This window comes from Monodon monoceros, unplaced genomic scaffold, assembly GCF_005190385.1.
Source record: "Monodon monoceros isolate NGI ecotype Baffin Bay Population unplaced genomic scaffold, NGI_Narwhal_1 Super_Scaffold_14, whole genome shotgun sequence".
NCBI classification, from domain to species: Eukaryota; Metazoa; Chordata; class Mammalia; order Artiodactyla; family Monodontidae; genus Monodon; species Monodon monoceros.
In genome coordinates, this window is record NW_021703770.1 from 42,689,917 (window position 1) to 42,714,551 (window position 24,635).

General features: G+C 35.3%; 1 protein-coding gene across 1 annotated transcript in view; it reads left to right on the plus strand.

The window, feature by feature from the left end:
• Nucleotides 1-22,538, plus strand: part of PIP4P2 (phosphatidylinositol-4,5-bisphosphate 4-phosphatase 2) — an 84,493-nt gene extending 61,955 nt beyond the window's left edge. Inside the window, exons 6-7 of the mRNA XM_029222954.1 lie at nt 21,417-21,507; nt 22,167-22,538. Coding sequence (XP_029078787.1) covers nt 21,417-21,507; nt 22,167-22,310 — 235 coding nt within the window. The 3' untranslated portion in view covers nt 22,311-22,538. The remainder of the gene's footprint in view (nt 1-21,416; nt 21,508-22,166) is intronic.
• Nucleotides 22,539-24,635: the final 2,097 nt, after the last annotated feature.

Here is a 24,635-nt window from a genome sequence, read left to right on the forward strand (position 1 = left end):
ATAATCTGTTGCAAATAATCTAAAATTTATATTTTTAAAATGGACTGTATAAAAAAATTGGACTGTAATCTTGGAGAAAAAGCCAAGATTTTGGGGGGTTTATAATTAGGAAGTTGGATGGCAAAGTTTTTATAATTATTTATCTCTCTTCAGTCAATTTCTCTGTATTCCTAAATGGTGTACCTAAGGAAAATAACAAAAGGCAATATAAAAATGGGAGAAACTAGAAGACATTTTGATTAAAGACATTTTATGCCATCTATGTTGGGAGACCCCCAAGTCACCCTAAGATATTTTGACTTTCTAGGAGAACTAATAGGACTTAGTATACAGTTATACTCACAGCTTTATGGTGAAAGTATGCAAAACAAAATCAGCAAAAGTAAAAGGCATGTGGGGCAAAATCTGTAGGAAACAAGGAGCAAGCTTCTAAGAATCCTCTCCCAGTGGAGTCATAACAGGACTTCATTCCTCCAGCAATGAATTGTTACAACATATGTGAAATGTTTTTGACCAGAGAAGCTTATTAGGTCTAATTGGAGCTGGTCACATAGGCACCTGCTGCATAGCGCATGCCACAATTCCATATTCCCAGAAGGAAAGCAGGTATTTGGCATAAGCCATATTGGTTGTACAAGTAATTTAGGTATAGCAACCCACTCTTATCAGTAAGGGAATAGTTAGAACTTTTTTGAAATCTACGTTCCCAGGTGTCAGCCAAGGGCTTACCTTACAAGCCAACTTGTCTAAGGATAGCAGTGTTAGGCCTGCTATACTCTTTTCTGCACAGCATCTATTTTTTTTTTGCTTGTGGTACACGGGCCTCTCACTGTTGTGGCCTCTCCTGTTGGGGAAAACAGGCTCTGGACGCGCAGGCTCAGTGGCCATGGCTCATGGGCCCAGCCGCTCTGCGGCATGTGAGATCTTCCCGGACTGGGGCATGAACCCATGTCCCCTGCATCGGCAGGCGGACTCTCAACCACTGCGCCACCAGGGAAGCCCCCACAGCATCTATTTTGATAATGAAATTTTAATTCAAAAATTACTGTTTTCCACTTACATGTGTGGAAAGTAAGCAAAGGAAATTAGACTGGAATGTTTTGATAATTAATATTTAAAATAAAAAATATCAGCTCATAGTTACATTTTTGTGATCCTTAGAATAATATAAATACTATATCTATTTTGAGAGTAAAATAATCCTAAGAGTGGTTTATAGGAGGAAAGAATTAAAAAGTGTCTGAGAGGTAGAATATATGTAACAAAATATCGCCATTTATTTGTGCTAGATCTGATTCCAACTAAATATAATCCTGTGGGAATAACTTCTTTACAGCACATTTCTAGCTTCAAAGGAACAGATATTTCCTTTTTTATTTATTTGTGAAATTAATCATATGAATGCTTAACTTAGCTGAATCCAGGACAAGTCTGTACATGGAGAAGCAAAGTGGATAACCCAAAATAAGTGCACAGAAAAATATATACTTCAGGGACATACCAAATACACGTGTGTGTGAATAATCCATATTTCTGTATGTTATCTGTGTTTTCACAAAAATGAAGACAATTAAATTGCATATATCTTTATGAAGAACATTAAATTAGATTTTAAAAATCTTTTAGAAAATAAAAAACTTCTAATGATTAGCAGATTGTGTGCTAAGCACAGTGATTGTTGCTTTGTGTACACATATATATTAGCTGTAATCTTTACAAAAATCCTGGATAGCAAGAATTATTATCCTCATTTTATAGATGAGGAACTGCTAGAAAGGGTAAGGATTTTGCTCAAGTGATTTGCTTGGTTGGCTAATTATTTTAGAACAATGGCAATATTTTGCTAATAATAAAGAAGTATTGAATGTCTAGATATTCTACCATTGGTTAAGGTATCACAAGACTGTATTAATGTGGAGAAGAATTTATCAATTACTTAAGGAACAACTTGCTTTCAAATTCACATGAAATAAATCAGCTTAAATATCATTCTTAGAGGAATGTGTGTAGAATTGGAATCACATGCTGAGCTTGGGAGGACCTAGGGCATGCATTACTTATTTGAGCAAAGATGCTGTTATTACATGAACACTCATGGGTCATATCTAGATTTCTTTCCTTTTTGAATGTTTTTCTTAAAAAACTGATGAGTCATCTGTTGAAGTAAGATTCTGAGATTTTTATTTCTTTAAACTCAAATAGCAAATGTCCTAAAATTATTTTTAAGTTATAAAAGTTACTAAATCATTGCTATGAAACTAGCATGTTATTTTTATATCTCACAAAACAAGTGGGGAATACCTTCCCCCAGGGCTCCAGAGACCAAGAAGCATTTTTTATCTCACTGTTTTTTACTCATGCAATCACTGAGGCTGTTGTAGCTGAAGGTGAGGTCTCTCTTTCAATTGGGCAGCTTGTAGCTACTGCTGGGCAGTAGATGTAGTCCTAGCATTCTGAAATGACAACTTGGATGATATTTCCATGAAGATGTTTTAATGGACTTAAGATTAGTAGACATGATGATTTAATTCATGATAATTATCAATGAATATCATTTCTCCTACATCACTGAGGTACTTTGGGGATCTCTTCCAGTCATTTTAATCAATAGCAGACTCATTCTCAGAAGTTAACCTTTTATTTTTCTGTTTAGTGCTTTCTTTTATAATTATTCATTAATTCAACGTCCTGTGCTAGGTACTAGGTGCTCAAAATAAAGATATAACCTTGCCTTCAAGGGACTTAGTCTTGTGGGTATACGGAAGAGAATAGACCATTACAATAAAGTTTTAAGCGCTTTGGAAGGGTATACCCAGCATGCTCTGCTCTGAAGGGCCCCTAATCCAGACTGGAGGGAAAGGGAATGTGAATGAAAGCTTCCAGGAAGGAGGGATGTTAAAGATGACTTGGAGTGATATGAAAAAAAGGGCCAATGGTTCCTTGTAGAAGGAGCAACCTGTGCAAAGGTATAGAGGTACAGAGGAGTCAAAGTATAGGTGTGCTATGAAGGAAATGGAATAGATAGGGTTTAATGTGAAGGGACAAGAGAGAGATTGGGGTCAAGAATGACCTTGTATCTGAGAGGCTGTAGAACCATTCACTAAGATAGGGAATGAAAGATCTAGAAGAACTGTGTCCAGCAGAGAGATGATAAGCTCATTTTGAATGTAGGTATAAAGAGACTCTTAGGTTTTCTAGATTGGCTAGATCATCATCCCTTGAAATTCAGATCCATCTACCTGCTTTTCAAACCACCAATCTTGCATCAATATGGCCATGGCTTCTTCCTTCCTTTACCAAGACAACTGAGAGCTGAAAAAATTCTATGTTGATTAGCTCTTTACAAATGTAGAGCTTTACATTTCAGCTAAACCCTTGCTTGATATTCCCTATTTAAGTGTCCTTGATTAACTCTCTTCCCCATTCCTCAAAGTGGTTATCTCCAGATATTTTCTGTTCCTCTTAAACCCCCATCCCTCATACCCTCTTCTCTATCTCAGCAAATGAGTTGCCTTCTTCCTGTCTCTCTCAGATGTTTAAGGCTATCTGTGAACTCCCTCATCTTCACACTTCCTACCTCTAAACAATTTTTTATATCTATGCTCACTTTATTTCTTCTTAGAGGGATGCATGTCTCTTCCTTTCAAGGCATATCTCTTTAGTTCATCATGGTGCCACATTTCTCCAGGAGTAAAGTAGAATTATTATCAGTCCCCATTAGGCCACTGAAATTTGCTCTGACAAAATTCATGTCCCAATTGCAAATTTTATTTTTTTAATTTATTTTTAATTGAAGTTTAGTCAAATTACAATGTTGTTATTACTGCTGTACAGCAAAGTGATTCAGTTATACATATATATATATATACATTCTTTTTCATATTTTTTCATTATGGTTTATCCCAAGATATTGAATATAGTTCTCTGTGCTATACAGTAGGACCTTGCTGTTTATCCATTCTATATATATCAGTTTGCATCTGCTAATCCAAACTCCCAGTCCAACCCTCTCCCCACTTGGCAACCACCAGTCTGTTCCCTATGTCCCTGATTCTGTTTCTGTTTCATAGATAGGTTCATTTATGTCATATTTTAGATTCCACATATAAGTGATATCATATGGTATTTGTCTTTCTCTTTCTTATATACTTCACTTAATATGATAATCCCTAGTTGCATCCATGTTGCTGCAAATGGCATTATTTCATTCTTTTCTATGGCTGAGCAGTATTCCATTGTATATATGTACCACATCTTTTTTTTTTTTTTTTTAAATATTTATTTATTAGGTTGTGTCGGGTCTTAGTTGTGGTGCGCAGGCTCTAGAGTGCTTTGCAGCATGTGGGATCTTAGTTCCCCGACCAGGGATTGAACCTGTGTCCCCTTCATTGGAAGGTGGATTCTTAACCACTGGACCACCAGGGAAGTCCCTGTACCACATCTTCTTTATCGATTCATCTGTCAATGTACATTTAGGTTGTTTCCATGTCTTGGCTATTGTGAATAGTGCTGCTATGAACATAGACGTGCATATATCTTTTTGACATAGAGTTTTGTCAGGATATATGCCAGGAGTGGGATTGCTGGATCATATGGTAGTTCTATTTTTAGTTTTCTGAGGAGACTCCATAATGTTTTCCAAAGTGGCTCCACCAAATTACATTCCCACCAACAGTGTAGGAGGGTTCCCTTTTCTCCACACCCTATCCAGCATTTGTTACTTGTAGACTTTTTAATGATGGCCATTCTGACTGATGTGAGGTGATACCTCATTGTAGTTTTGATTTGCATTTCTCTAATAATGTTGAGCATCTTTTCATGTGCCTATTGGCCATCTGTATGTCTTCTGTGGAGAAAGGTCTCTTTAGGTCTTCTCCCCATTTTTCAATTGGGTTTGCTTTTTTGTTGTTGAGTTGTATGAGCTGTTTGTATATTTTGGAAATTAAGGCCCTGTCAGTCACATCGTTTGCAAATATTTTCTCCCATTCTGTAAGTTGTCTCTTTGTTTTGTTTATGGTTTACTTTGTTGTGCAAAAGCTTGTTAGTTTGATTACATCTCATTTGTTTATTTTTGTTTTTATTTCTATTGCCTTGGGAGATTGACCTAAGAAAACATTTGTACCATTTACGTCAGAGAATGTTTTGCCTATGCTTTCTTCTAGGAGTTTTATGGTGTCATGTCTTATGTTTAAGAATTTAAGCCATTTTGAGTTTATTTTTGTGTACGGTGTAAGGGCATGTTCTAACTTCATTGATTTACATGCAGCCGTCCAACTTTCCCAACACCCCTTGCTGAAGAGACTTTTTCCTATTGTATATTCTTGACTCCTTAGTTGAAGATTAATTGCCTGTAGGTTTATTTCTGGGCTGTCTATTCTGTTCCATTGTTCCATATGTCTGTTTTTGTGCCAATATCATCCTGTTTTGATTACTGTAGCTTTGTAGTATTGCTTAAAGTCTGGGATGGTCGTGCTTCGAGCTTTGTTCATTTTCTTCAGGATTGCTTTGGCAATTCTGGGTCTTTTATGGTTCCATATGAATTTTAGGATTATTTGTTCTAGTTCTGTGAAAAAGGTCATGGGTAATTTGAAAGGGATCACATTAAATCTGTTGATTGCTTTCCATTTCTTTGAATCACCTTCAGTTTCCTTTATTAATGTTTTATACTTCTCAGCATGTAAGTCCTTCACATCCTTGGTGAGGTTTATTCCTAAGTATTTATTTTTTGAGTTGTGATTTTAAAAGGTATTGTTTTTTTACATTCCCTTTCTGATATTTCATTGTTGGCATAAAGAAATGCAACTGATTTCTGTATGTTAATCTTATATTCTGATATCTCTCTGAATTCGTTTATCAGTTCTAGTAGTTTTTGTGTGGAGTCTTTAGCATTTTCTATACATAGAATCATATCATCTGCATATAATGACAGTTTTACCTCTTCTCTTCCAATTTGGATATGTTTTATTTCTTTTTCTTGTCTGATTGCTGTTGCTAGGACTTCTAATACTATGTTGAAGAGAAGTGGTGAGAGTGGCATCCTTGTCTTGTTCCAGATTTTAGCAAGAAGCCTTTCAACTTTTCACCATTTCATTTTATGTTGGCTGTGGGTTTGTCATGAATAGCTTTTACTATTTTGAGATATGTCACCTCTGTACCCACTTTGGTAAGAATGTTTATCATGAATGGATGTTGAATTTTGCCAAATGCTTTTTCTGTATCTATTGATATGATCATGTGGTTTTTGTCCTTTCTTTTGTTTATGTGGTATATTACATTGATTTGCGTATGTTGAACCATCCTTGTGAACTTGGGATGAATCCCACTTGGTCGTTGTTTATCATCTTTTTTATGTGTGGCTGGATTTGGTTTGCTAATATTTCGTTGAGAATTTTTGCATCTATATTCATCAAAGATATTGGCCTGTAATTTTCTTTTTTCATGGTGTCTTTGTCTTGTTTTGGTATCAGGGTGATTGTGGCTTCATAGAATGTCCTTCAGAGTGTTCCTTCCTCTTTAGCTTTTCGGAAGAGTTTGAGAAGGATCGGTATAAGTTCTTTGTATGTTTGGTAGAATTCACCTGTGAAGCCACCTGGTTCTGGACTTTGGTTTGTAGGGAGTTTTTAAATTCCAGATTCTATTTCAGTTCTAGTGACTGGTCTGTTCAAATCATCTATTTCTTCTTTCAGTTTTGGTGGGCTATATGTTTCTAGAAGAATGTTCATTTCTTCTAGGTCTTCGAATTTGTTGACATATAATTGTTCATAGTATTCCCTTATGGTTTTTTGTATTTCTGTGGTATCAGTTTTTATGTCTCCTTTTTCGTTTCTTATTTTGTTTATTTGTATTCTCTCTTCTTCTTGGTGAGACTGGCCAGAGGTTTGTCAGTCTTGTTTACCCTTTCAAAGAATCAGCTCCTGGTTTTATTAATTTTTCTATTTTTTTAATCTCTGTTTTGTTTATTTCCTCTCTGATCTTTATTATTTCCTTTCTTCTGCTGACTCTAGATTTTGTTTGTTCTTTTTCTAATTCTTTTAAGTGATATGTTAGGTTGTTTATTTGAGATTTTTCTTGTTTTCTGAGGAAGGCCTGTATCTCTATGAACTTCCCTCTGATAACTGCTTTTGCTGTATCTGATAGGTTTTGTATGGTTGTGTTTTCATCATCATTTGTCTCAAGGTTTTTTTTTATTTTTTACTTATTTTTAAATTATTTTTTATTGGAGTATAGTTACTTTACAATGTTGTATTAGTTTCTACTGTATAACAAAGTGAATCAGCTATACATATATCCCCTATTTTTTGGATTTCCTTCCCCTTTAGGTCACCACAGAGCATTGAGTAGAGTTCCCTGAGCTATACAGTAGGTTCTCATTAGTTATCTATTTTATACATAGTATCAATACTGTATATATGTCAATCCCAATCTCCCAATTCCCCCCAACCTCCTCTTTCCCCCTTGGTATCCATACATTTGTTCTCTATGTCTATGTCTCTATTTCTGCTTTGCAAATAAGATCATCTATACCATTTTTATAGATTCCACATATGTGCATTAATATACAATATTTGTTTTTCTCCTTCTGACTTACTCTATTCTAGGTCCATCCACATCTCTACAAATTATCCAGTTTTGTTCCTTTTCATGGCTGAGTAATATTCCATTGTATATATGTACCACATCTTCTTTATCCATTCCTCTGTTGATGGTCATTTAGGTTGCTTCCATGTCCTGGCTATTGTAAATAGTGTTGCAATGATTATTGGGGTTCATGTGTCTGTTTGAATTATGGTTTTCTTTGGGAATATGTCCAGTAGTGAGATTGCTGGGTCATATGGTAGTACTATATAGGTATTTTGTTTAAATTTCATCTTTGATGTCATCATTGACCCATTTGTTTTTTAGTAGCATGTTGTTTAGTCTCCATGTAATCATTTTCTTCTCATTTCTTTTTCTGTGGTTAATTTCTAGTTTCATGCCTTTGTAGTCAGAAAAGATGCTTGAGATTATTTCTATACTCTTAAATTTGTTGAGGCTTGTTTTGGCCCTAATATGCGATCAATCCTTGAGAATGTTACATGTGCATTTGTTTTTTTTGGATGTCATGTCCTGAAAATATCAATTAAGTCTAACTGTTCTATTGTATCATCTATTTTCTCTGTTGCCTTATTGATTCTCTGTCTGGAAGATCTGTGCATTGATGTGACTGGGGTGTTAAAGTCTCCTGCTATTATTGTATTCCTGTCAATTTCTCCCTTTATGTCTGTTAGTATTTGTTTTATGTATTTGGGTGATCCTGTATTAGGTACATATATGTTGATGAGTGTAAAATCCTCTCCTTGTAGTGGTCCTTTTATCATTATATATGTCCTTCTTTATGTTTCTTTATGGCTTTGTTTTAAATTCTATTTAGTGTAAGTATTGTGACCCCCGCTTTCTTGTCATTTCGGTTTGCATGAAATATCTTTTTCCATCCCCTCACTTTCAATCTATTGTGTCCTTTGCCCTAAAGTGAGTCTCTTGTAGGCAGCATATCATAGGCTCTTGTTTTTTTTTATCCAATCTGCCACTCTGTGTCGTTTGATTGCAGCATTGAGTGCATTGATTTTTAAGGTACTTCTTGATAGATATGTATTTATTGCCATTTTAAACCTTGTTTTCCCATTGATTTCATATTTCTTCTTTATTCCTTTCTTTTTCTTTTTGTTTTTACTTTTGTAGCTTGATGCTTTTCTTTTGTATTATGCTTATGTTCTCTTCTTTTTGTTTTTTGTAAATCTATGGTATGTTTTTGATTTGTGGTTACCCTGTTTATCAAAAATGTTAACCCCCTCCTATATCTACTTGCCTTAGACTGGTAGTCATATTGGCTCAAACACATTCTAGGGGGAAAAATCTACATTTTCTTACTATCCTCCCCCACATTTTATGATTTTGATGTCCTCTTTTACATCTTCATGTTCATCCTTTTGCTGTTCATTGTGGTTATCATAACTTTCACATAATTTTTTTTAATCTGTGTACTGGCTTATTTAAGTGATTTATTTTCCAATTGTGATTTTCTCTTTTCTATAGATTCTTACTTCTTTTCTATTTAGAGAAGAGCTTTCAATATTTCCTTTAGGATAGGTTTAGTATTGCTGTATTCTTTTAGTTTTTGCTTGCCCGAGAAATTCTTTGTCTCACCTTCTATTCTAAATGATAATCTCGCTGGGTAGAGATTATTTGCAGATTTTTTCCTTTCAGGACTTTGAGTATATCTTGACACTTGCTTTTGGCCTTCATCGCTTCTGTAGAGGAATCAGCCTTTTGGGGGTTCCCTTGTAATTAACTCTTTGCTTTTCTCTTGCTGCCTTTAGAATCCTCTCTTTATCTTTAACTTTTGCCATTTTGGTATGTCTTGGTGTAGGTCTCTTTGGGTTTATCTTGTTTGGGACCCTCTCTGCTTCCTGTACCTGGATATCTGTTTCCTTCTTTAAGTTTGGGAAGTTTTCAGCCATAATTTCTTCAAATACATTTTTGATCCCCTTTTCTCTTTCTTCCCCTTCTGGAATCCTTATTATTGCATAGGTTGGCATGCTTTATATTATTCCATAGGTCTCTTACATTGCTTTCATTTTTTTTTCATTTAACTTTCTGTCTTCTGTCCTGATTGCATGATTTCCATTATTCTATCTTCCGGGTCACTTATTTGTTCTGCATTATTGTGTTATGTATTGCCTTTAGCTCAGCTTTCGTCTCTGCAAATGAGGTTTCTAATTTTTCTTGGTTCCTCTTTATAGTTTCTAGTTCCTTTTTACAATACTCTGCATTTCTGTCGATAGCCTTTCTTAATTCCTTCAGTATTTTCATTATCTCCTCTTTGAAATTTGTATCTATTAGACTGAGGAGGTCTGCTTCGTTGTTTGTTCTTTCAGGGGAATACTCTTGGTCTTTTAACTGTGAGTGGTTCCTCTGCTTTTTCATTTTACTTATATTTCTCTTACTCTGTGAATTTAGGAGAAACAATTATCTACTGTGGTCTTGGAGGGCTATTTATATGTAAGGCTGTCCCTGTGTAGCTTGTGTGGGTTTAGTATGTTTGGTGCAAGGGCTGTTTTTAATATGGATGCCTGTTACTTCTTTCTTCAGTGTGTGCTGGTTGTTATTTCCTTGATAGGGGGTGCTGGTTGAGGTTGCTGATTTCTGGTCTTGGGGTTTTTGGCAGCAGCGGGTGGCTCAGGCACACCCCCTGGGGCATGCAATGGGAATGGAGGCAGCTTACAGCCACTCCTGGAGTTCGGATGGGGGGTAGTGGGAGCCCGCAACTACTCTTGGGGTACAGGAGGAAGTCGGTGGGGGGCCATGACCACTCCTGGAGTCCGGGAGGGCATCAGCAGGGGCCCATGACCATTCTTGCGGTCCAGAAGGGAGTCAGCAGGGGGTGGCAACCACTCCTGGGGTCCGGGAGGGTGTCTGCAGGGGCCCGGCGACCACTCCTGGTGTCTGGGTGGGCTGTAGTGGAGGCTCGGGACCACCCCTGGAGCCTGTGCAGGCAGTATCCTGCCTCTGCAAGCACGTGCACAGGGAAAAAAGCTACAATCCAGGTCCCGCCCCTCCCTAGAGCAGCCCCCAAACAATGGCGACTGGCCTCTAAGGTGGCCCAGGCTTCCTTGGTGTACACCCCCAGCATGGCCACTCTGGATTCCAGCCCCCCGAGTCTGTTTCTACACAGCCAACCCCAGTCTTCTCCCTGGTTCTGATCTCTAAAGCCCGAATTCCAGCACACAGTCCCTGCCAGAACCAAAGATGGGCGTGTCAGGCTGGGCTGCTGCAAACCGGCTACTAGTGTTCTCCTCAGAGGCTCTGAAGCTCCCCTTACGTCTGTCCGGGGAGCTGCTGAAAGGGCTTCCCAGGGTGCAGGAATCTTTCCTCTTTCATAGCTCCCTCCCAGGGGCACAGGTCTGGTCCCGATTCCTTTTTCATTTTCATTTTTCATTTTTTTTTTTTTCTGTTTTCTTTTTTCCCACCTGGTTACATGGAGATTTTCTTTGCCCTTTCAGCAGTTTGAGGTTTCTGCCAGCATTCAGTAGATATTCTGTGAGAATCGTTCCATGTATAGATGTACTTTTGTTGTATTTGTGAGAGAGGGTGAGCTTCACGTCTGAGTACTTTGCCATCTTGATTGCTCTCCCCACTTGCAAAGTTTAATAGATCTGTTCAATCTTCATTTCCTTGTTTTCTCTTTAGTATTTGGTTCTGTTGATTACCCTGCTTTTTTTCCTTAAAATTTGTTCTTCTTTTGGTTTCAGACATCACTTTCTCCTGGTTTTCTCCCACTTCTCAGAACATTCATTTGCTATCTCCTTTCCTGGCTCCACTTCCTCTTCCAACTCATTAAATATTGCTATTCTCCAGGATTGGAACCTAATCACAATATATCTGTGCTTTCTCATATGTTTTTATATCATTTATATGCCACTAAATCACAACCAATATATCATTAAATCACCCCAGATCTCTCTTCAGACCTTCAGATGTAAATATACAATCTGTATTCACCATTTGCCTGTAGTTATTTCAACCTGGTGTCCCATAGGCATCTCAAACAGAATGTATCCAACTTGCCCACCCCACTCTGCAAACTAATCGTCCTTGTGTGTTGATGAATAACTTACATTAATGAATGTTTTGCTATCTGCTCAGCTGACCAAGCCAGAAATCTGAGTGTATCTTTATTCACAATATCCAAATGGAAACAGGTCCTGTCAATTCTGTCTCTTGACATTTCAATTCTGTTACCTTATTCTTACTATTTCTATTATATATAGTTCAAGCATTCAGGATCTCTCACCAGGACTACTGCAATAGTTTTCTAATTTATATCTTGGTCTTCAGCCTTATAGTTCTCTTCCAGTTTATTAGAGTAAAGGTCTCCAAGTGAAAATATGATTTCAAACTCTCCAGCTTCAAACCTTTTAGTAGCTCCCAAATTCATGGCCATAGCATACATCTGTGCAGGTTGTATATTGCACAACCCAAGGAGGTGCCATTGCCATTGTTATTTTAGGTTTTTCTATTAGTGCCATATGAAGTATGCTAAGGAAAGATATTTTATACTTATTGACATAAATGCACCATATAGATTATTACAGGCCCATTGCCTAAAATCCAAAATCAAACTCTAAACTTCTTATCAAGATTTATACAACCCTCCAAGTTTAGATATTTGCCTAATTTCTCTAGTGGTATCTTTATTATGTTTTCTTCTACCTCTACACACACCACCAGCCTCAACAAATTCTTCTACTTCCATAAATATACAATAGAGTTTCTTGCTTTTTCCCTTAATCTCCTGCTAGGACTGGAGTGACCTGGCTCGTCCCTTTCTCATTCCTGTTTACTTGGAAAATAACTACTTAACCTCACAAATTAGCTGAAAATCCCTTTAATTTTACTCACTTACAGAAACATTCTCTAGAAGAAAGGTTATTTTGCTGCTTGTTCCTTGAACAAAAGTATTATTTTTTCTAGCTACTGTTAGCAGCTAAGATGACTTACTCTCCCACCTATTCATGTCTTACCCTGCCCTTAAGTTTCACCTAATAAAGTCTTCCCTGGCTACCTCGTCTGAAAATTGTGCTTAAATAACACTGCTTGGCACCATCTTTATTTTCCAGGTGTCCTTCACAATGCTAGTGTTTCACAGGGGAGTGTTATGAAGGGGAAGGTAAATAATTTGAAGGGTGAATAATCAGATGTTTGAGAAACCTTGCATGATCTTTTCCTCTTGGATATTCAGTGTCCACATTTTTGTATATTAGAGGCTCTTGACTTTCACATCCAGTAATATGAAAGACTAGTTAACCATTACAAATATCCTTTTAAATGCATTGTTCAGCTCATATGAAAGTTAAGAAAATCCCCAGGGAACAAAAATGGAGAGCAAATGACCACCAGGGCTGTCCTAAGGATACTAGGGACCCAGATACTTGGATTTCAGTGTTCAAATGAAGAATGAGAGAGAAGGCCTTGGTCTTGCAGAAGGTGGAGAGTTGGAATACCATCCATCCCCACCCCCAATAAAGGACTATTCTTCATGAATAGAGCAGGTCAAGGAAAATGCCCACCAGAAAAGGAAGAATACAAATGGAAATTTTTATAAGAACAGTGAATTTCAGGATTATATTTTACCTGGTTTATATGGTCTAAGAAAACCCAGTCCCAGAAATCATTTTAAAGTAGTTTAAGATTGGTATCATTCTAGGGAGCCTGGGAAAAGCAAATGAAAATTCTCTGTGGATGAAGACATTTCTAAACCATGCCTGCTAGGGTTTCTTATATTAAGGTCTGTCAAAATAAGTTCTTAACAAAAATACCAACATGAGGAAACAAGATACAATAAGCAGAATTGGCATTGATAACAAACAGCATAATTAGACTTCTAGGAACTTCAGATATTATAATGTTAGCTATAGAATATGTTATAACCATGTCTAAAATGTCTTTTTTTTTAATAGAAATAAGAGAAGACAGATAAGAGTCTATAAGAAACGAACTGGGCACATACAAAAATCTGTACATAAATGTTCATAGCAACTTTATTCTTAATAGCCTCAAACTGGAAACAACCTAGATGTCCTTCTATGGCTGAATTGTTAAACAAACTGTGATTTTTCCAGACCTTGACATACTATTCAACAGTCAAAGGAATGAACAACAGTTCATCCATGCAACCATTTGGGTGAATCTTTGGGAGTTTATGCTGAGTGAAAACCAGTCACACAAGGTGGCTTACAGAATGATTCCTTTTATATAACAGTTCCGAAATGACAAAATTTTAGGAATGGAGAACAGGTGCGTGATAGTGTGGTGAGTACAGGGGATGGGTAGGCAAGAGGGAGGTGAGTGTGGTTATAAAAGAATCCTTGCAGGGATGGAACTCTTCTGTATCTTAACTGTGGTGGTGGGTACATGAACCTCCACATGGGATAAATTGTACAGAATTAAATATACACATACACATAAATGAATATAAGTAAAACAGGAAATATGAATATCAGTGGATTGTATTAATGTCAGTACGCTGGTTATAATATTGTACTGTAGTTTGCAAGATGTTACCACTGGGGGAAATTGGGTAGAGGATGAATGAGAGCTCTCTGTATTATTTCTTATAACTGCTTTTGAGTCTACAATTATTTAAAAATAAAAAATTAATTAACCCAAACAATAAGCAGGCAGGTTTTGAAAGATACAATAAAACTTCTGGAAATTAAAAATTACAGAAATGAAAGTACAGTGGAACAAGCTAAACAGCAGATCAGATTAAGTTGACAACTAAAGTTATGGATTGGAAGATAAAGTAAATTACCTAGAATCCGTCAGAGAGACAAAGATGAAAATAATATTGAAATAAATATATATAAGAGCATCTGATACATTTCTGATCTAGAAGGAAAAACTAGAGAATGGGCTAGAGGAATTTTGAAGAGATAATCCCTAAGGATTTTCAGATCTATGAAAGATATGAACCTGTAGATTCAAAAGGAACAATGAAATCCAAGCAGAATAAACAAATATGTTATAGTGAGATTGCAGACAACCTAAAATAAATAGAACATATTAAAAGCAGAGACAGAAAAGCCAGATTTTTTAGTATGAAAAAGATAGCAGCAAACATCTCAACTACAACAATGGAAGCCAAAAAGTTTAAAAATACTTCAAAGTTCTAAGAGAAATTAACTGTCAAAGTGTCTAAACCATCACAGACTAATGAAGGTAAAATAAAGATATTTGCAGATGCAGAACCAACTAACCAGCAGTAACAACCAAAAAGAGTGGTTACCATTCTGATACCCTCACTAAAAAATTGATAAAAGATGAATTTAGGGAAAATATCCCTGAAGAAATTTCTGCTCTGTAAGAATAAAGAAAGTATAAACCAAGAAATTCTAAACATTCATCAGGAACACTAACTATATAAAATACCAAAAACATAACAGTAATAGTATTAATGCTAACAAATTTGGAGAAACAAAAATAGAATTGAATTGAAATATTGGGACTTCCCTAGTGGCACAGTGGTTAAGAATCCACCTGCCAATGCAGGGGACACGGGTTCAAGCCCTGGTCCAGGAAGATCCCACATGCGGAGCAACTACACCCACGAGCCACAACTGCTGAGCTTACGTGCCACAACTGCCAAAGCCTGCATGTGCCCCCTAGAGCCTATGCTCCACAACAAGAGAAGCCACCGCAATGAGAAGTCCATGCACTGCAACAAAGAGTAGCCCCTGCTTGCCTCAACTAGAGAAAGCCTGCATGCAGCAACAAAGGCCCAACACAGCCAAAATTATATAAATAAATAAATAAACAGATAGATAGATAAAAGAATTGAACTGAAATATTGAAGAACAAGAACATGTAAGATGGGAGTGGAATGTTTAGAGTTAAAGCTTTCTAAGATCTTTGCATTTATTGGGAAGATAGATTTACCAAATGGTTTTAGTTTTTAAAAGGTATGCATATTAAAAATTTAAGTGCAACTGCTAAATGAATAAAAATAAATTGTAAAACTTTCTAAATAGTAGGTAGAAAATGAAATAAAAGAATCATAGTCAATCCAAAAGAAGTCCAGAAAAGGGGGTAGAAAAGCAGATAGAGAAACAATAGAAAGCCAGAATACGGTAGAAGGGATAATCAAAATACATTACTTGTCAGAATATACATAATTAGATTAAACTTGTCAATAAAACTTGCAAGAAATTATCAGACTAGATTTAAGTACATCTGTATGCAATTTGAAGAAGAAACACATGAAATATGAGAACATAGAATGAAAGTAAAAGGTGAAACCATGAAACACTAACCAAAATGAAAGATATACCAGGCAAACACTAACCAACAATAAAATAGCAATAGTAATATTAGTTAAAATAGCAAAGTCTGCTGTTCTCTTTTTCCTTGCAGTAGAACTGTCAGTTTTAATGGCCACCCAGCTGGAGACTGCATTTCCTAACCTCTCTTGCAGATAATTGTGACCATGTGTTTATGTTAGGGCCAATGGAATATGAACAAAGTGATGAATACATCTTCCTGATATTCTCCTTAAAGACAAAAGCTGCTTGGCCTCCTTTTCTCTCCCTTCCTCCAACTGCTTGGAAAAGGCAACTGCAGCAGAAGACTTGTTATCATATTGAGTCAATGGCAATCATAGAACAGATGTAAAAAGAATTTTTATCATTATGGTCACTTCATCAGAAATATAAATTTTGAACTTGAGTGCAACAAATAATCTAACTTTGAAATATGTAAAATAAAAAAATATAATTATAAGGAATCTGCTCTTATAGATCGACATAAATACTACTGACTGAAAAAAAATACACAATGTGAGAGCTGTGAGTTTTTATTGGGGGCATAATGAGGATTATAGCCCGGGAGACTGCATTTCAGATAGCCCTGAGAAACTGCTCCAAAGAGGGAGGGGGGAAGGTCAGTATAATGCAATTCTGGCAAAGGGGGAGTACATGCCGGCAAGCACATATTTTTTGCAGGAGGTTGCTGCTAGTCTCATGAAGATTACCACTAGTCACAAGGAGCAGACAACACCATGAAGGATTTTAGTACTTTTCTAGATACAAGGAGATACAAGAATTGGGCTCATAAAATCTCCTGAAAATATCTAACTATCTGAAGACCTGTTCTGCCAGTTTTTCCCAGAGCACAAAGTGCCTCATTCCTGAACTACACCCTGAACTCCTTTCAGGGGATGTTGAAGGTCAGCAGCTGCAGTGACTCATGATTTAATCCTTGTAGAGGTAGATGGCAAGTGCCATTTTGTAGCTGGCAATACAAAAAGCAAAATTGTAATACTTTTAGAAGAAAAGATAGAAAAATATTTTTATGACAGAAGTAGGAAAGAATTTCTTAGACAAGGCATAAAAAGTATGAACCTTAAAGGAAAAGATTGATAGCTTTGACTATATTAGAAGTACTTTGTGTTACATTGGTATCATTAGTAAATACTCATGATCAAAATATGTTATTAAAGTTGAATTTATAAAAACAGACTATAAGAAAATATGTTCAGTATATATAGCTGCATGGAATAGTATGCAGATTATATAAATGTCATCTATGGATCAGTAAGTTAAAGACAGCCCAAGACAGAGACAATAGGTATGAACAAGCAATTAATAGAAAAATAAAACCAGTAGTCAACCTGCATTTGAAAAGATGTCCAACCTCACTGCAAATTATGGATATACATAATAAAATCACAATGAAATACCATTCACATTCGTGAAATTGTCAAACATGAGAACAATACCAAGTGTTGAAGGGTTAATGAGGATGTAGGTGGAGCAGTGGAAGCTCTCAAATAGTGTTGGTGGGTATATAAATTTGGCATTTGTTAAAATTAAAAACATGTCTACAGTACTACCCAGCAATTCTATTCCTAGGTATATGTTTGAGAAATTCCTGCATATGTACATAAGGAAACACATAAAAGCAAATTCAAAGTAGCCTTGTTATAATAGCAAAAACATTTAAAACAAAACAAAACAAAACCCTGACTGTCCATCAACAGGGAGAATGAGTAAGCTGTGTTATTCCATATAATGGAAGATAGTTGTGCAAATGAATGAAGTAAGCTTCCACATATGACTATGGAAGAGTCTCATGTAGAGTACTGAGGAAAAAAAATCAAGCCACAGAAGCATACAGTTTAACACATGTACGTGTAAAGTTTTAACACTTGCAAAACAATACTATATATTGCATACAGATACCATATTTGTATTAAATGTATGAGATTTTATTGTGCATGTGATAGGTGTTTTTGTCATTGCCTTCTCCCTATGATAAGATGGCACTTGGGTTGTAGAGTAGCAGTAGGTTATTTCTTTCCTGGGAAGATTTTCCAGAGGTAGTGACTATTTAAGTTGAGTGATGAAAAATGAGCATGGGTTTTCTAAGTAGAATTCATGCACTAAAATTAATATACTAAAGTGTGTTCCTTTGGCTCACAGAAAAGCTACTCTGGTATTCACTTAGACCCTTTTGAATTATTGAGTATATTCTAGCAAATTTGTTGCCTTCTAATCCATGGTAGATTAGACTGCCAGAGGCAGGTACATAGGTAAATGAGAAATGGTGGCCAGCTGTGAGATATAAGGCAGGAAAAATCACCAAATGCAGACAAAGTTATTAAAACTAAAAGCAGTCTAAGGCTAAATGTAACATAAAGGCAATGAATCACAGATGCCCTAATAACTCCAGATAGCAGGTTGTACACTACTGCAATTAATGATGACCCCCCAGGTCATCCACATGTTTCTATTTTTCTTCAACTATTCAGGAATTTTTATGATACATATTTGCAATAATATTCATCAATTTTAAAAAAGATTTGGGAATTGAAGCTATTTTTCTGTTATGCAAAATTAACCTTTTGGAATAGCACACTTCTAAATTATGCCTAGTAAGTGATGCATTTCTGTGTTTCATTTATTCAGTAGACATTCTATGAGTAATTTACCATGTGGTAGGCATAATGTGGACACTGGCCGTACACAAACAAATCAGATAATTATATCATCCACTAACACAATGTGTGATATATGATATGTGTTAATATATGTTTATTTAGGAAGAGAAGAAAGTACCAATTGGCTTTTTGATCTTTGCTATACTTTTATCATTTTGAAAATTAAAAAAATTAGAAGTAGAGAGAACTGAAAACTATTGGATTTGGAATTTCAATTGAGAAATATATTTTATGAAATTCCCATAGGCTTCTTGCAGTATGTATTAAAAGATTTTTAGAAGTTTAATCTCTTTAATTTTGTAATTCTGATTCTAAAAATTTGTCATAAGAAAACAATGAAAAATAAGCACAATGGGAAGAATTAATATTGTTAAAATGGCCATACTACCCAAAGCAATCTACAGATTTCATGTGATCCCTATCAAATTACCCATGACCTTTTTCACAGAGCTAGAACAAATAATCCTAAAATTCATATGGAACCATAAAAGACCCAGAATTGCCAAAGCAATCCTGAAGAAAAAGAACAAAGCTGGAGGCATAACCATCTCAGACTTAAGGCAATACTACAAAGCTACAGTAATCAAAACAGTATGATATTGGCATAAAAACAGACATATGGATCAATGGAACAGAATAGAGAGCCCAGAAATAAACCCACACACCTATGGTCAATTAATCTTTGACAAAGGAGGCAAGGATATATAATAGGTAAAAAGACAGTCTCTTTAGCAAGGGGTGTTGGGAAATTTGGACAGCTGCATATAAATCAGTGAAGTTAGAACACACTCTCACATGATACACAAAAATAAACTCAAAATGGCTTAAAGACTTAAACATAAGATATGACACTGTAAAACTCCTAGAATAGAACAGGGGCAAAACATTCTCTGACATAAATTGTACCAATATTTTCTTAGGTCAGTCTACCAAGGCAATAGAAATAAAAGCAAAAACAAACAAATGGGACTAATCAAACCTACAAGCTTTTGTACAGCAAAGGAAACCATAAAGGAAGTGAAAAGAAAACTTACAGACTGGGAGAAAATATTTGCAAATGATGTGACTGATAAGGGCTTAATTTCCAAAATATACAAACAGTTCATACAACTCAACAACAAAAACACAAACAACTCAAATTGAAAAATGGGCAGAAGACCTAAATAGACATTTTTCCAAAGAAGACATACAGATAGCCAACAGGCGCATGAAAAGATGCTCAATGTCACTAATTATTAGAGAAACACAAATCAAAACTACTACCTCATGCCTGTCAGAATGGCCATCATTAAAAAGTCTACAAATAGGGGCTTCCCTGGTGGCGCAGTGGTTGAGAGTCCGCCTGCCGATGCAGGGGACATGGGTTTGTGCCACATACCGCAGAGCGGCTGGGACCGTGAGCCATGGCCGCTGGGCCTGCGTGTCCGGAGCCTGTGCTCCACAGCGGGAAAGGCCACAACAGTGAGAGGCCTGCGTACTGCAAAAAAAAAAAGTCTACAAATAAATGCTGGAGAGGGTGTGGAGAAAAGGGAACCCTCCTACACTGTTGGTGGGAATGGAAGTTGGTGCAGCCATTGTGGAAAACAGTATGGAGGTTCTCAAAAACCTAAAAATAGAGTTGCCATATGATCCAGCAATTCCACTCCTGGGCATATGTACAGACAAAACTATAATTCAAAAAGATACATGCACTCCTATGTTCATAGCACTATTCACAATAGCCAAGACATGGAAACAACCTAAATGTCTATTGACAGATGAATGGATAAAGAAGATGTGGTACATATATACAATGGAATACTACTCAGCCATAAAAAAGAATGAAATAATGCCATTTGCAGCAACATGGATGCAACTAGTGATTATCATACTAAGTGTAGTAAGTCAGAAAGAGAAAGACAAATACCATGTGATATTACTTATGTGTGGAATCTAAAATATGACACAAATGAACCTATCTATGAAACAGAAACACACTTGTGATTGCCAAGGTAGTTGGTGGGGGAGAGGGATAGATTGGGAGTTTGGGGTTAGCAGAAGCAAACTGTTACATATAGAATGGATAAACAACAAGGTCCTACTGTGTACCACAGGGAACTATATTCAATATCCTGTGTTAAACCATAATGGAAAAGAATATAAAAAAGAATATATATATATATGTATAACTGAATCACTTTGCTGTACAGCAGAAATTAACACAACATTGTAAATCAACTATACTTTCATTAAAAAAAATAAGCACAGTGCTTTTAGATGTTGCTTACCTGGCATTATTTCCAAGAAGAAAAAAGTGTCCAATACTAGGGAATTGGTTAAGTTATGTTATATTCATCTATCAGAATTCCAGTTTGAGGATACTTAATGATGTAAGAAAATGTTTATGCTAAATTGGTAAGTTGTAAAAAATGGCTGGATAAAAATAGCGGTATTTATGATAGTGGAATTACAGGTAATTTTCCTTTCTATTCTTTATTCTTATTTTCCAAATTTTCTACACTAAACATATAACAATGGTTATAAATGTAAAAAAAAATCAATTTCTATTTGTAAGACAGCACTGATTTTCCATTCTGGAATAGATTGTTTTGGAAATAAATTTTTATCTTAGATGATCATTATTGACCATAGTGAGTTTTTGTGGACTTTGTCAATGATCAACACTTGAATTTTGTTTAAAGCCACAATAATTCACACACAAATTCACCAGGTATGATTTAGATCACTCATTAAAAATATTATTATGTACGTTCTTGTCTCTCAAGTTGAATAAATAAATAGAAGTGTATGTATTACTAAAGCAGTAGATAAGTATTCACAAAGATGAAATGGAGAATCTTCATGTAAATACTTAATATTCTGTTTTGTTCTCATGAATTTGCAGTTCCTCTGTGGGTAGTGCACTTCCTCGAAGACGCTGCTGTGCATATATTACCATTGGAATGATATGTATTTTCATTGGAGTTGGATTAACTGTGAGTATTACTCTACTCGCTGTTAGAATTCTTTCCTCTTAACTTTATCAGTAGTAAATGGTGAGGTCTGGAACAGCCTTCATTGATCGCTGAAGAACCTGCCTTCCTCGCATACCAGGCCCAGAAGCTTCTGAAAAACTATGAGCAATCTGAAGCCAATCCATTGGCCTGGAGCTTGCCCATCCAGGTGAAATCATGTCTTGGGATCCCTCTGAAGGTCCTTGACATTGGGAATTTTACCCTCCATTTAACAAAAGCCCATTTGTTTTTATTTAGTGCCAGAACCAATTTTGTCATGGCCAAAGCTGAAGCAATGCTCATTCAGCTATGAAGGTCTGAAAAACCATTCTTCTTTTTATTCAAGTGAAACAGAGATTTATTATCAATATGGGGATGACATTGGGGTTATATAGATTAAATTCCTTTTATAAATAAGATATTTTAATGGAATTTTTGTTTACTTTATAAAGTTTATAGTTAATGTAGCTAGGAATGTCATTTTATTAAATTTTACTCTGTTAGTGGTAGCCAACAAATGCAGCAACTCATATTTTGTTGGGGTTTTGTCATCTTAGGAATATACTTCATAAAAATTGCATGTAAGCCAACACAAGTTCTCAGTTTCTAACCTTTTATTTTTATATTGCTTTTTATTTTAGGTTGGCACCCAAGGTTTTGCAAGGCGATTTCATGCAACCTATGTTTCTTGGGCAGTTGCTTATCTCTTAGGTTTGATCTGCCTTATCCGAGCTTGTTATTGGGGAGCTATAAGAGTGAGTTACCCAGAACACAGTTTTGCATAAGCTTGTTTATGATTTGGTAATGCAGGTGAGAGTATCTAGCAGTTCTGGATAAACTACTCTGGCATCTTTAAATCATTTACCTAATGGATTTCATTCTGGTTTATGTATGAAGTTTTAAGACTTTGGGAGTCTTTTATGAACAAATGCTCATTGTACTACATTATATGCAGATAGGTGGTTTTGCTGCTAAGTTTTCAAGCTCCAAATAATAAAGCTTGGTCTTCATGTTCTTTTACATCTCTTAAATATATTTTTGATTTGTTCCCAAATTTTACATATAACATCAGCCTTTCATTATTTTTAAATCAGTTATTCCATTACTTTCTGATCTGTATTTCTAAGAAGTGTTTATAAATGTTGGTATAATAGCTTCACATTTATACTTATATTTTAATTAAACAGTAACACAATTGCTTGCTTTAAAATCTAAGCAATACACATTTTGCTTGAACTGCTTACTGTAACTTTAAGATCATAGTGACCTTATTCAGGAAAAAAAAATTTAGTGTACCTTCAAAGACTTGACATTCTTGTCAGATAAAGACCATTTCTAGATACTGTATGCTTGTTTTATGTTGTTTGTAGAAAGATATAATATTTTGGTAGTAATTTAAAATACAAGAATAAAAATATTTATTTGTCCACAGCTGGAGATATGTTGGGTAAATGTTTTTTCCTCGAAGATCACAGGATCTTTGTCTTTGTCTTTGTCACAGGATCTTTTTGTCTTTTATTTTTGTCATTTTTTAATTTACTAATTATAAAAGTTCTGGCCTAGATTTTTGAAATTTAATGTTAATCATCTCTATGTATTCCTTTATGGAGACTGAAATATTTCACATAACATATTTCACAATATTTAACCATTTACAAAGATGTATGTATATTAGGTTGTCCTCCTTTTCATTAGATCATGGTAAATTTTTCTTATTGGGATAATTATGGAATACTTACATGTGAAGGGAGCCTGTAACATTTTACACTGGCTAAAATATTGAGATGAGATGCAGTTACTTTTACCATTCTTCTCAAATATAGCTGGTTAAATAATTACCAAATTTATTCAAAATACAGATCAAAGACATAAAGCAACATAGTTTTCTAAGAATTCACTAGGATTTAAGGAATCAGCTCTTGCACTGCCCATCTTTGCAGTTTTGAAAAAGAAATTGCTTAACTGAGAGGTAATATTCTAAAGCTTTTGAAGTAGTAGAATTAGATAATGAGATGCTCTGAGTAAATTAATTGGCTATTCCATGGATAAGAATAATATTTTTAATTATTTATGTTCCTAATTAGTATAAAAATGTACTCATCAGAGAGGTTGGAACAAACTACACGTAAATTTCAAAGAGTAAATGATAAATGTATAAATGCAGTTGCTCAGGATTATATGTACCTTTAAAAATATACTAATAAAGATTATTGTTCAAAAATTACCTTGTTCTATTCCATTTTTAAAAAATAAGAGGTTTTTCTAAAATTGCCTTGAGATCTTACTCTAAAGTTTTCATGTTCAAGAGTGCATATAATGTTCCTTTATAGAATATTCGCTTATGTTTTTTCCAGTATTTTCATGCTTTTATTTTAAAAATAAAGATTTTTTTAATACATTTGTAATATACTTGATTTATGAAATGAAAATCTAATTTGTTTATTTTCTTAATGGTTGATTATTGTAGCAGCATTGTATATTGAGTAATACATTCTTTCCCCAGTAACTTGAAATCCCACATTAAATTATATGCTACATGATTATATTCCTTTTGGAATATAACTCCATGATAGCAGGAACCTTGGTCTTATTTGCTGCTTTATTTCCAGCATTTAGAAGAATGCCTAGTGCGTATGTGTTCAATAGATACTTGTTGCATGAATGAATAAATGATTGAATGAATTGGTATGTTAAATTCTTAAATGTGCTTGGGTCTGGAATTTACGTTTGTTCCAGAATGTATAGGTAAATGTTTATATAATCTTATGCTAATGAAAATCTTTCCAAGTAGAAGCCCAAAGCAGATATTAATAAGAAAGAAATTCAACATCCATTTATGATAAAAACTCTCAACAAAGTGGGTATAGAGGGAACATACCTCAACATAATAAAAGCCATGTATGACAAACCTACAGCAACATCATACACAACATCAAAAATCTGAAAGCATTTCCTCAAAGATCAGGAAAAGGACAAGGATGTCCACTCTCACACTTCTTTTCAACATAGTATTGGAAGTCCTAGCTACAGCAATCAGACAAGAAAAAGAAATAAAAGGAATCCAAATTGGAAAGGAAGAAGTAAAACTGTCACTGTTTGCCAGTGACATG